The sequence below is a fragment of the Bombyx mori genome, chromosome 4 (genome assembly GCF_030269925.1).
Source record: "Bombyx mori chromosome 4, ASM3026992v2".
NCBI lineage: Eukaryota > Metazoa > Arthropoda > Insecta > Lepidoptera > Bombycidae > Bombyx > Bombyx mori.
Window position 1 is genome coordinate 13,380,285 of NC_085110.1, and position 13,606 is coordinate 13,393,890.

Genomic DNA, 13,606 nt, shown 5'->3' on the forward strand with positions numbered 1-13,606 from the left:
AATTAACGAACAAACGACGAACAAATAATTAAAAATAAAAAAAATCCAAAAATCAAAAAACGAGGGGCCAAATTTAGTGAGCCCTACCTATCTACTCCACGTGTAAAAGCGCTTCTGCTTTTGCCTTGGGCCTTGTAAGCTATCATAGATAATACGCTTATTATTTGAGTTTGAGATGTAAGCTGATTGTAACTTGTAAGCTATGTTAGGAATTATGGCCATCCATTGCCGTACTGCATGCAAACGTGTTGTTAAACAAAGATTTAAGTAAATATTAATTTATGTAACGAGAACTACATTCCGCTTGCCTACTAAGAGAAACTAGTAGAAAAAAATCGCTCCAAATAATAGCGTTTGTCATAGATAATAGACCATAAATAAATGTTTGTACAATTCCTTTTTGTAAAAAATATAAAACCTTTAATTTACTTGACTTCACCGTGCCGGTTAGAGAAGATTATTTTTTAGTTCTTTTTTTTTAGTTTAATGTGATACAAATGTATTTCTACTATAATGTCAAAACAAGGAAAAAGAAAAATATCTGTTGAATTGCCGAAAACGAAAGATCTCTCTATTAGACCTAGTGTGTTTGATCGGCTCGGTACTAAGAAATCATCAAGTGCTAAAAAAACAACTGAACATTGTAGACAGTGGGCCCAACACGGCAGCTGTGCTTACGGCAAAAGTTGTAAATTTGCTTCTACGCATACTCTTATCAGTCCTTCTAAACAACGCGCAGCTCATAAAGACAATGATCAGAAACGTTTAGTGAAGGATGATGGGAAGACTAGATTGCATTCTACTGTTATAGTGCGGTCAGGTCAAAGCCCCGAAGGAGAAATCGATAACTGGGACCAAAATGACTTAGAGTATGCAGACACAGATGTCCTCGAAAAACGAAGACAGCAGTTGCAGCGTGAACTAGAATTACAGATGAAAATGGATTCAAACAAAGACATGCGAAAAGATAAAAAAAAAGTCGTGTCCAGTACGTCTTCATCTAGAAGCTCTAGTTCTTCGAGTGTTTCGTCGTCTTCATCAGACGGCAGCACATCGTCATCTTCATCTGGAAGGTAAGTCTCACCATTGTGAAATATTAATTATCCCACATGACATGTCTAATTCTGTGTTCTACAAATTAAATATACAAATGAAAGATGGAGCTACTTTATTTAAGTATTGATCAACATTAGAACTAACCATATAAAACTCATCAGCAAAGATTATGGTGAAATTTCAAGAGTCATATATTGTTAAAAGCTACATTAATGACTAAATAAATGTTAAAAATTGACTATATGTTATGAAGTGGTCAAAATTCAGTTAAAACTAAAGTTGCATACTATTCCTTTGGCCTCACCCTTCTTTTTGTGTTTCGGCATGGACATTAACTGCTTAAGTGAAGCAGCAATGTATTTTAGTGGCATATTGCCAAACTGATTGGTTATCTCTCCAAATGCTGCTTTTTACAATATAACAGGCACAATAATTTATCATTTTAAGTATGTGATTTTTAATAAAAAAAAAAGGTTAAACTCATTTTATGGAAGGACATTAAATAAAACATTTAAAAGTGAAGACATAACACATTTTTTTGAAGTATAATTTTGATCTATTGTTATTGTAACTCACATTATAATTTGTTCTAAATTCAGTGACTTCAGAAGATTTTATTAGAGATCATATGTGATTCTTCCATTTATAGCTATTTCTCTGCTAAAGACTAATCTTATTTGACTTTCACTTAATTGTTTGCTAAGCAAAAAAGTGAAATTGTAATATACACTTTAAATAAATGAAAGGTACGGTTAATGAAATATAAAATGAACAGAACTGTCCTGAAAATGTATAAGGTCTTCACCTAATAGACAGTGTGACTGAAACCATAAATGAATCCGCATATTTTAGATTATTCAGCATGAAATTACAGGATTAAGTGTAAAAAAGTACAGTAGCAATTTTTTTTATTAAGTCCATACAATTTAGATAAGTATTCTCTTTTAGTTAAAAAAGGGATCAGTATTAAAACACTGCTGTTAATTCTTAGTGGTTTAAATTTTTAATGGCAAGTTATGCTTAATAATTGACTTTTTTTAAATATTTAAATATTATGATTTGAATCCATTTGCCAGCGGTCACCAATTAGTTTCTCTCGGGTTTGTTTAATGAAATGAAATGACAATCGTTGTCAGCACTACATTTTATAGAAAAAATTATTATTAAACAAAAGTAATCATGGGAATAAAAATAGTATTTTATTTTAAATATCAATGATGAAAATGACATATTTTGTTGTGGACTATCTGTATGAAGTTTGGGAGTAAAATAGTGCAAGCCATTGTCCTGGAAATATTCATCAGTAAGTTGAGATCGAAATTTATTCTTAATGAATTTCATCTTCGAAAATGCTGCTTTACAAACATACCGGTCACCATCCTCGTCGAACCCGTCGCTTGCGACGAAGGGCTCGACGAGTGAACTAACCCATAGACACAGCCCACTGAGTTTCTCGCCGGATCTTCTCAGTGGGTCGCGTTTCCGATCCGGTGGTAGATTCTGCGAAGCACTGCTCTTGCTAGGGTCAGTGTTAGCAACTCTCCTGTTGAGCCCCGCGAGCTCACTTACAAACGTTAGGGCGAAGCTGAAATAGCCTCTCAAGGCAATCAGCATAGGTAGGAAAAAAAAAAAAAAACAAACATATATTGACCCAAACAAAGTAAGTAGTTTGAGTTTTGTAGTTCTGAATGTTTACCACCATACACAAATTTTATGTGGAACTCTTCACTGGAAACTTCCGTACTCTGTACTGGAAGTTGCTGTGTTCGCGCAATCAGCACAAAATGGGTTGGCAGTCTGGATGTAGTCCGTGGTCTGCCATTTGGAGACCCCTGCTCTATGCCTATACATAACATGATATGCATAATTTCTATATTTTTCATTTTTATTAGAGCAGTGAGAGAGTGTAAAATTTATACTGAATTTATTATTATTATATTAATGCATTTGTTGAGAGTACTAAGCTTTGAGATTAATATTTCAGCTCTAGCTTTTTGAGGCCTTGCTAGTTGTAGATATTTTTTTCATCCATATTTTAACCTTTTTTCTCTATGACATTGTGTGGAACTCACAAATACTTTACAGCAGAAATAAGCAAGATGGTAGCACCTAACCATAAAGCTCATTGTGCCCTACAACCACTGATTACTTTTTACTTGTATTATAAATTTGTCTAGGTATTATTTTACTACACAATTAATTGGTTTATATACAATTTTTTCAATTTGATACCTTCTTGTTGACCTATGTGTTAAGATTGAATTAACATATTTGAGTCCCATCATTGTTGCATCACTGGGTATGATGATACTGAGTTATTGCTCACTTTTTTCTTTTATTGCTTTGATGGGTGATACATCTCACAGTCCACCTGATATTAAGTGGCCACAAGACACCAGTATTTATGCAAATTATAAATTTTGTAAGTTTCGTTTTTATTACACAACAAGCAGTCCGCTCCGGCTCCCCTCGGGTCTTAAACAAAAATTTCAACAATATTTGACGTTTTATTTTTTAAAATAAAAGAACACTTATTGCAGCATAATTATAATAGTTAGACATATGCTGTCGCGACACTTTTTGTAAATAACAATGTGTTCTACAAAGTCGTAGTACACTATTTTATTCTACCATCAATGGTTTTCGCAGGGCACGCAATTTAAAGAATATTTTAGGTAATTTTGTTACACCTTGTGTTACATTATTGGAGTTTTAATAAGGATCCCTAATTTTTTCAAAAAATATTAAAGCCTATGTCATTCGGGAATAGTGTATCTTCCAAACAGTGAAAGAATTTTTCAAATCGGTTCATTAGTTTCGGAGCCTATTCAATACAAACAAACAAACAAATATTTCCTCTTTATAATATTAGTATAGATGTTATTCCATCATCGTGGAAGCTATTCTTGGACATTTGTTAACAACATATTTTATTGGAAAAATTGGGACTGCCTGCAGGTTTCAAACACAAGGACAGTCACATCACTCAATGTGAATGCACTGGGCCTCCTATTCTTTAGACCATGACGCCTTTAATCTTTTACTCAGTTTCTATTACTCATACTCCCACTTAAAACCTTGTTTTCGTTCCCTTTAAGTAATAGACACAAACAATGTGAAAACAACCTACAACCTAGTGTTGGAGCTCTGATAAGATAGTGTTTTTTATTAGAGTTGGCAGGCCCTACTGTGTAGCAACAGTAAATAATTGAAAATAAATAGGTGAGTTAAAAATTAAAAAAAATATGAGTTCTAGTTTTGCAAAAGTAAGCTTCAATTATAGATTCCAAAGGAGATGAAATAGGAAACAACTGGTAATAATATTGAAAATGAAATCTTAGTTTTATAAGGCAATAATTGCATACTGTATATTACGTGCATTATTGATTTATTTACATAATATAAAAAGGGTTATTATACATTCTTTTAGATTATTATGATAATGTTAAATAATTTTAGGGAAACTAGAAGGAAAACTAAAAAAGGAAAACTTAAACGAAATTCCAGTTCTTCTTCAGATGGAAACATACCAACAAAAAAGAAATACAATGTGAAGAGTGAACTGTCCAAAAAAGATAAAAGTGATGTTAAAAAAAATATTACAAAAAAAGATGATAGATTAATAAAAAAGAGTGATAGTTCCAAAAAGAAATCAACTTCTAAAACTCCCATAGGAAAAAAGTCACTATCTCCAGGTAAAAAGTCTGGTGGTACTCCACCCATAACATCCAAGACACTTATTAAAAGTTCGTCTAAACACAGTAAATCACCCTTAAGAAGAGATAGGAATAGAAGTGTGTCTCCACATTTTAGGGATAAAGAAAAAGAACGAGAACGTAATAAAGAGAAAGAAAGAGAAAAAGATAGAGATAAGGATAGAGAAAAAGAAAGAGACAGAAACAGAGCACGTAGTAGAACTCCACGAAAAGGTCGTTCGAGATCTCCTAGACAAAATGCAAAGGATAATAGAAAAAGGGAGAGTCCTGAGAGAGGCAGGCCTGTGTCACCCAAAAAGCAATCCCGCAGAGATGGCAGTCCTGATAGACATCGAAAACGGTCTACTAGTCGTGATAGGGAGAGAGGTCGTGATCATAAAGATAGATCCTTAGAGAGAAGAAAAGAAAAATATGATGATAAAGACAGGCACGATCGTAAAGATAGGGGTCGCGAGCGAAAAGAGGTTAAACGGGATGATAGTAAAAGAAGGGGTCGTGAACGAGGTCTTGGAGGAAGAAGTACAGGTGATAAAGGTTTAGAAAAACCAAATAAACCGATGGAGAGACTTCTTCCAAGACCTGAAGAACGTCTAGCTGCACTAGCTGCCATTTCAAATAGAACTCTGGAATCAGATAAAAACTCGAATACATCAAAAGATAGACAAGATACACATTCTGAACGCGGAGGTAGGAAGCCAGAACGACTTGAGAGAGAGCGGTCTAGTAAACGAGATCGCTTGGGCAGCAATGACAGAGAACAGGGTGAATACAGTATGGGTATTGACAGACAATATGATGATCATGGCATTGACCATTATGATAGAGTTAACGATCGTTATGATGGCGTTACTAGAGATGACGATCGGTCACCTGGCTATGGTGCACAAGGGCGAGAAAGACACTATGAAGCGCCATATGAAATTGCTGGTCCGCCGAGAGGATTTCCTGAAGAAGATGATAGAATCTATAATGAACATATGGGAGATCACAGAGATGTTGAAATGTGTATGTATTAATTTACAACTCGAAAAATTACAATTCATTAAATACATAATTTTTATTAGCTTAATTATTAACAATGTTTAAATATTCTTTTTAGGTTATAATGAAAGACGACCACATCGAGATCGTTCTTGGGAAGGACGTTCAGGCTCTCTTGATCGTGAACGTGCATACATGCATCGAAAAGATTGGGACAATGAAGATTATCATGCCAGCGGCGACTGGGGTCGAGATAGACACTGGCCTATTCATGATTCTCAGGTTAGTTTTCTTATGTACCTATCATCTCCATATTCCTAAACGATCAAAGAGACTAGCAAATTCTAATCTTCAACTATAATTAAAAAGATGGTTATGTTAACTCGAAACAATAGCATACTTGGAGGTTACTACTACTACTACATTCTATTACTACTTCATTTTGTTGACTGATTTTTTACAGGTTCTGGTGTATATTATGCTTATTATAAAAGCAATCAAAACAAAATATAAATATTGCATTAATTGTTCCCTGTAGATTTCCTATTCCATTCCATTCCCTTTTCTTCCCATATCTTCTTTTTGCCACAGGTGAGTTGGTATAACCAGCCCAATCAGAATGAACTAGTTGATTATAATAAAACCGCTTCCTGTTTAATTTTATCCCATTTATTCCTGGGCTGCCCCTATCCTCATTATGGTATGTGCTTATTTACTTAGTAAATTAAAGTAATTGAGTTTTTTTATAATTGTTTTTATAAATATATTCATGTTGTTTTGCTAGATTCTTGATAAATAATTTCTATAAACAGTAAAATTATCCTGTACTCTTTTTAGATGAGAGAATGGGGTGATAAAGATCCAGAAGATAATTGGCACCATAGAGGTCATCCTGGTCAACATCGTGGTCGAATACATGGTTAGATTAATTAGAAAATAATACATTGTAATTTCCAATTTGGGTAAATTAACAGTTCAATGCCTATCTGGTTTACCAAAGTCCATAGCTGTAATGTATTGTGTATTAGATACAAAATTATTACGATTATTAGAAAAAAATGTACCTATTACAAAATCTAACCATAACATATTTGTATGAATATAAGTACACTGGACTGGAATATATGGCTGAATAAGCTCACTGTCCTTGTGTATATGTTAAGAGATCACTGTAGTCCATATCATGAGCATAACTATCTACCTTCAGAAAGAAGTCTCACCATTGTCAATACAACAGCTGTCTTACTCTTCAAAATGAAGAACATGATTACTTTGCGGTAGAAATAGGCAGACTCTTGATACACTTATTGATTCTGGCTTCAAGCATGACCTGCACAAGTCTAAAGAATTAAGTTTAGTGGGAAAAACAATGGTGAATTGTCATTACCGAAAGAAGATAGAGAAGTAGTGTCTGTATCAGTTCAAAGGGTTTCATATTATATTCTTTAAATAAATATTTCGACACTGACCCAAAAGTTTATTTTTTAAGTTAATTATACAAAACATGTTATTACATTTTTTAGATGAGTATGGTCGAGGCATGAGATTAGATGTCGATCGCGGTGACAAACGTCGAAATGTTCGAAATGAACCTGATCAAAGTTCGAAAGATACCGGTCATCCTCAAACTTCTACAGCGTCTACTCGTCAAGAAACGGAAATTGAAGAAAAACCAATACCCGATGATCTTAGTGAAATCAGTGATGATCCTGATGATATATTAAATAGAGAAGATGTAAGTAAAAACCCATTGCACACTCGGAGGAAAGCTGAGCTACTGTCGTATCTATTACTGGTGGCAGGATCTCTTGTGAGTCCGCACGGGTAGGTACCATCAAATCGCCTATTTCTGTCGTGAAGCAGTAATGCGTTTTGGTTTGAATGAAGGGTGGGCAGGCGTTCTAACTATACTGATACATTAGACATCATATCGCAAGGTAGGTGGCGGCATTTACGTTGTACGTACGTATGTTTATGGGTTCCAGTAACAACTTAGCACCAGGTGGGCTATGAGCTCGTCCACCCATCTAAGCAACAAAAAAAAACTTGATAGTAATTAAAAATTGTCACATTACTACTAATAATTGTATAACAGATGATGGATCAAAATAATGAAGAAGAAACTCAAAACCTGTCTGAAGAAGTGGCAATAAAGCCTGAAAGTATAGAAAAAGTGTCCGAGGTAAGTACTTTTACATAGATATTTAATGTTAATTTTTTTATTGCATTGTAACCTAAGTTCATAGACATTACACAATATTATCCGAAGACAGCGAATTACTTACATTCTTAAAAAGATATTCTTAATATTTCCTATGCAGAATCTCGTGTTTTCTTCACATTTATTGTTCACAAAAGTGGTGACTTAAATTTTGATGTTAATATAAAAATAAATAATAGTTTAAAAAAACTAACAAAATATGCTTTTATAGAAAATCCAATTAAAAAATATAAAATAAATTTTAATAAATTTGAATTAAAAATAGTGTAAGATTTTTTTTTAATTTTGAATTGTCATCGGTCCTTAATAAGTATACCAAATTTCGAGTTACTCCGACGTTTTGAAAGGGGTCAAAATCATGTTCAAACATACATACATACGCTGAAGCTAATAAAAGCGATTAAAAATATTATACAGCAGGATGCAAGTGCTGTTGGAGACGAAAAAGAAATACAAGATAACAAAGATGATGAAGATGTTGCAAACTTAGACTTTGAGGAAATATCTGATGGAGAACTGGAAGAGGAAAAAACAAGAGGTATTTTAAGAAAACCAAAAGAATAAATTTTTGAGTTCTATAATCTAAGAAATATCTAGTATATGCAAGTAATAATGGATTTTTTTAGCAGGATTAGGTGACGCACTTGGCGTCGATTGGGCAAGCTTAGTAGCGGATGTGCGGCGTCGGGAACAAACAACGCCTACAAGCGGAGCGCGTGAGCGCTGGCGACCAGAGAGGGTACTTGCACGAGTAGGTCTTTCTGTACATTTGGCTGGTAAAGATTTGGTGAGCGATATATTAAAAAACAACAAAGAATTACTCCAAGCTGAGAAGACTGCTCAAGATCAGAAATGCGAAAAATCTGAAAACTTGGTGCAAGAGAATGGTTGTCATGATATCCAAACAAGAAAGCTTGAAGATATTTCAGATATTCAGATTTTACATCCAGTAGCTTCTATACAGGTAATTTTATTTAGTTTTAGTAGTCATTATATTTAGTCTTTTGTTAAAGTTAGAAGTGTATTTCTTTACACTATAGATAATTAGCCTCTTGAATGAAATCAAATTTCAATTCAAATGAAAGTTATCTTTGAACAACATTTTTGTTTATAGAACATTTATGAAATTGATTTTCAGGTGGCTATGGAAAAGAGGAAACGTCAACGTGCTGTTTTGTTTGGATCAGGATGCGAGATTACCAGAGGTCTGAGTGCAAGGCGCGATTTGGCGTTACGCCGTTATTTATGTCACTTGCCAGCAACAGAACGAACTGGACAGTCTCGTGTTACACCACAGCCTTCACTGTTTGAGGCTGCTAAAGCTCTCTTGATGCGGGCTCCTGTCTCTGGTTAATATGGATTGAAAGATATTTTAATGAATATTTCAGATGTGTTGATCACAAATTAAAATAAAGGACAGTTTAAAACACAAGGTTCATTAAAAAGCTTGTGAATCCTAAACAATTGTTAACTGTGAAAGTGCAATGAAAACTCACTAAGTTGAACGTGTGGTGGTACTTATAACTTCTATCTATGCAGAACTCCAATCATTTTATAAGATTAATTATTCTTTAAACTCTTACTGTAGTAAAAAAAAACAAAATTCATGATAAACATGATAAATTCATGATAAACATGATAAAGTTATCAATTTGTGTTTTATTTAAAAAAAAGAAAACAGGTTCATTAAATTTCATTTAATAAAAAAGATAAATCTGCTCCCACATTATATTCACTTTTCTTTTGACTCCTGAAAATTTTGAAGTAATTTTATAAAGGCCATGGGAATAATTATATTTTGGCACTAAGCCATCCACACATGTAGAGATAGGATTACACTTACCTACTAAATAATACTGCTCCATTTACACCTTTTAAGATAAGTTTTGAACCATCAACATGCAATATTGCACCCTCTTTCAGTCCTAACACTGGAGCTGCATGTTGCATCTCCAGATATTCAGCTATTCTTTGGTCTCTTGTCTCTCCTTTATGTTCTTCATTTTCAACTTTATCAATATAATGAGGATTAATGTTGAATGGAACTATGCCAATTGCTTCAAAACTTGGTGGATAAATTATTGGCATATCATTTGTTGTATGAATACTTTTTGTTGCTACATTTGTTCCCGCACTGCTTCCAATGTATATTAAACTACCATCATCAATTTTACTTTTCATTAATTGGACTAAGTTATTTTTGTACAATCTTTTCAAAAGTAAAAAAGTATTTCCACCCCCAATAAAGATAGCTTTAGATTCACTAATAGCAGTTTCTGGCTTAGGATATGTGTGCAGACCAGTGACTGTGAATCCCCATTGATCTATAACATTCTTTATTTTAGTAGTATAGCCATCAAAGTCATTTTGAGCATAAGGAATGAATATTAAATCCTTGACATTGTTCCTGTAAATTCAATAAATTACATGTAGATAGCTCTGTACAAAGATATTTAAAGTAAGTATTTATCATATTTAACGCCTACCTTTGGAGGAAACTGGAGATTTCCGCTTTGGCAAATTCTAAAAGATTGTATCCATGGCAGTTGGATGATGACAGCAAAAGTGCTTGACGACGAGATGCCATAATGGAAGAGTTTGAGTATGTTTTTTTGCAGTTAAGAGGATAAGTGAGTAGTTCAGAGAACTGATTGTTAATGTTGGGTTAAGAATGACATTCGATTTAAATGTGACAGGCCTTGTTATCACTTATCGCTATTATTATGATAAGTTATTTCAATTTATAGTACCATACTTAATGTAGTTTTAACAAGAGAAGTTTTTAAACACAAATTTCTGTATGCCTTGAAAATCAACTTCTAAACTAAATTTTGAGAGTTATTATACACTGTTAGCAAGTTCCTTTATGGTACTTTTTCTTTATAATTAATTTGTTACTTAAATTGTATCTAAAAACTACAGAAATATCAAGTCCTCTTATATACCTGGAACTCCTGGAAGCACAGAAATATTTATTTTTTTCATATGTATTTTTTTAAGGGATTTTATGTCCCGGTAACTAAGACCTTTAAGTCATGTCTTATTTTAATTTATATTCTTATTTTTATGAAAAATTATAATATGGAGTGAAATCAAATGAAATGAAGATGATTAATTTGAGACATTAATCAACTGGGATGAAGTTAAATGAAATGAGATGAGATGATATGGGATGGAATATAATCTCAATAAAATAGTGGTCATGTACAGAGATTTTTTCAGTGGACTTTTTGAAGGATCCCGAGAAGTTACGTCCACCGGCTTTGTTTTATTTTCCCACATTTGTGCACATTCACAGATATTAAACAGTTAATAAACCACCGCTATTACACATTTCAACTTAAAGAAACACTAAATAGATAAAATAAAACAAATCACACAACTTCACTTCTCGTGTTCCCGCCAAAAAGTCCATAGATTATACACAAAAGTCTTTCATATGTTTTTTTTTAAGAGATGACCTTTTATTTATGACCTGGTAACTAAAACCTTTAGGTCGACTTATTTTAATTTAAATTCTTATTTTTATGGAAAATGATAATATGAAGTGAAATTAAATGTAGTTGATAAATATAAAACATGGTATGGCACGAAATGAGATGATATGAGATGAAATATAATCTCGGTAAAATGGTGGTCATTTACTTAGACGTTTTCAGTGGACTTTTTGGAGAATCCCGAGAAGCTACGTCCAGCGGCTTTGTTTCATTTTCCTACATTTGTGCATTTTCACAGATATTAAACAGTTAATAAACTACCGTTATTACACATTTAAACCTGAAGAAACACTGAGTAGACAAAATAAATCACACAACTCCTCTCCTCGCTTTCCCGTTAAAAAGTCCTCATATTTTTTATCCTCATATTTATGTACCTACCCATAGATTATACACTTAATATTACCTACCTACCTACTTCAAGTTCAACGATTTTATTGTTTTCTCTATTTGATTAACAGCAGGCAAAAGGAACGTAACCTAATTGTCATATATTTTTCAATTAGTGTCGGTTTTACTATATATACTGTTTCCATTTCTTTATTTTCTCGATGACATCTCCTGTTGAAACTTGAACGAGCGACTTTTTTACATTATATACACAATATAAAAATACGACGCTTACGCACATACAAGGTCATAGCAGAGTCGGAGAAATTGATAGGGATGGAGCTATCGATAAACGCTACACGATACCAGACCCGATATTTTTTACAAAGTGTAAAAAACTAAGCTATCGCCGGATCCATTCCCGATCCGGCGGACGGAATGGAAAGCAGTCAACGTCGCTCAAAACACGTCATTTCGGATTCTCCCGATCAACTAACGGGCTTTTAGGCACTTCAAGCACTGGTCATCGTTCTCGTTGAACCCTTCGCTTGCGACAAAGAGCTCGGCGAGCGAATTAACCCATAGACACAGCCCACTGAGTTTCTCGCCGGATCTTCTCAGTGGGTTGCGTTTCCGATCCGGTGGTAGATTCTGCGGAGCATGGCTCTTGCTAGGGTTCGTGTTAGCAACGTCGTCAGGTTTGAGCCCCGTGGGCTCACGTACTAGATAAGGTTACGCTGAAATAGCCTCTCAAGGCTATCAGCTTAGATAGGAAAAAATGTAATGAAGTACCTAGTACTAATTATTATGATGCGCAAAAATTAAATTACATCTCCTTAAAATGGTAGGAATTTACTTTGATTCCAGTGAATGTTTGGTGAGAACTCTAGAAGCCAGCAAAGACTAAATACTTAGTCATAAATCGCATCTGGTCAAAATGGCTGGATGATATCATTTTTCCACTCTATGAATTTAAGCCACCGTTTTTACAAATTAAACTTTATGAAAAATTAACTGAATTAAATAAACCAATTCAACTCAACTCCACTCCTCACGTTTCTTCTTAAGCTGTATTTTATTATGTATGGATTTAACTACATAATTCTATCTATTGGAAACTCAAAACTCCGTCAAAACCATAGCCGACGGTTTTAAACTACCTACGTGGTCTATTAATATAATAATTGTATTTTAACTTGTATTTTTTCTTTAAACAACTAGATAATATCTACTCGATTTGCTGGCTGGTTTTTCAATTGACATTGGCCTGTCGCGACCAAACTTAATATTATACAGAGGCTGCACTAAAAGTATCGGGAATGGAATATTTCCACTGTTTCTGTCATATTAAAATTTTTTTAATTGAAATATCCTTGGTTTTAAAAATCGAATACCATTTATTTATTTAAAAAAAGATTCTCGGTCTTGTCACGAGGTTTTGTCAAACTTGTTTAGTCGTTGAGAAAATGGAATTGACTCGAGAAAATTCAAGAGCGATGATTTATTATGACTTTCGAAGTGGTTTAACACAAAAACAGTGTGTTGACCGGATGATTTCTGCATTTGGTAATGAAGCCCCATCCAAAACCACAATTTATCGCTGGTTTGCTGAGTTTCAACATGGACGTGTCAAGCTCAGTGATGATCCCCGTCAAGGTCGTCCAAAAACTGCAGTCACCCAAGAAAACGTTGATGCTGTGCGTAAGCTGATTGAGGAAGATCGACATGTGACATACCGCGAAATTCAGGCAACTTTAGACATTGGTATGAGTCAAATACAAATAATCTTGCATGAACAATTAGGT

At 33.9% G+C, this 13,606-nt stretch overlaps 2 protein-coding genes across 8 annotated transcripts; one reads left to right on the forward strand and one right to left on the reverse strand.

The window, feature by feature from the left end:
- Positions 1-121: 121 nt before the first annotated feature.
- Positions 122-9,625, forward strand: LOC101744864 (zinc finger CCCH domain-containing protein 13). 4 transcript variants are annotated; one of them, XM_062668323.1, is made up of 10 exons: positions 122-383; positions 483-1,073; positions 4,516-5,777; positions 5,872-6,035; positions 6,591-6,672; positions 7,277-7,488; positions 7,849-7,935; positions 8,392-8,512; positions 8,601-8,938; positions 9,113-9,625. In XM_062668323.1, the coding sequence occupies exons 2-10, from the start codon at positions 514-516 to the stop codon at positions 9,326-9,328; spliced, it is 3,042 nt and encodes a 1,013-aa protein (XP_062524307.1). In that variant the 5' UTR covers positions 122-383; positions 483-513; the 3' UTR covers positions 9,329-9,625. The 4 variants fall into 4 exon arrangements, with proteins under 4 accessions (XP_062524307.1, XP_062524309.1, XP_004930925.1 ...); XM_062668325.1 differs by having other exon boundaries at positions 4,564-5,777; XM_062668324.1 differs by having other exon boundaries at positions 150-267.
- LOC101745104 (probable alpha-aspartyl dipeptidase) lies at positions 9,578-11,759 on the reverse strand. 4 transcript variants are annotated; one of them, XM_062668328.1, is made up of 4 exons: positions 11,742-11,759; positions 10,461-10,928; positions 9,818-10,381; positions 9,578-9,724 (listed from the first exon to the last, which is right to left on the reverse strand). In XM_062668328.1, exons 2-4 carry the CDS (start codon positions 10,559-10,561, stop codon positions 9,661-9,663), a joined length of 729 nt encoding a protein of 242 aa, XP_062524312.1. In that variant the 5' UTR covers positions 10,562-10,928; positions 11,742-11,759; the 3' UTR covers positions 9,578-9,660. The 4 variants fall into 4 exon arrangements, with proteins under 4 accessions (XP_062524312.1, XP_062524310.1, XP_062524311.1 ...); XM_062668326.1 differs by having other exon boundaries at positions 11,733-11,751; XM_062668327.1 differs by lacking the exon at positions 11,742-11,759 and adding an exon at positions 11,620-11,636.
- Between the last annotated feature and the right edge of the window lie 1,847 nt (positions 11,760-13,606).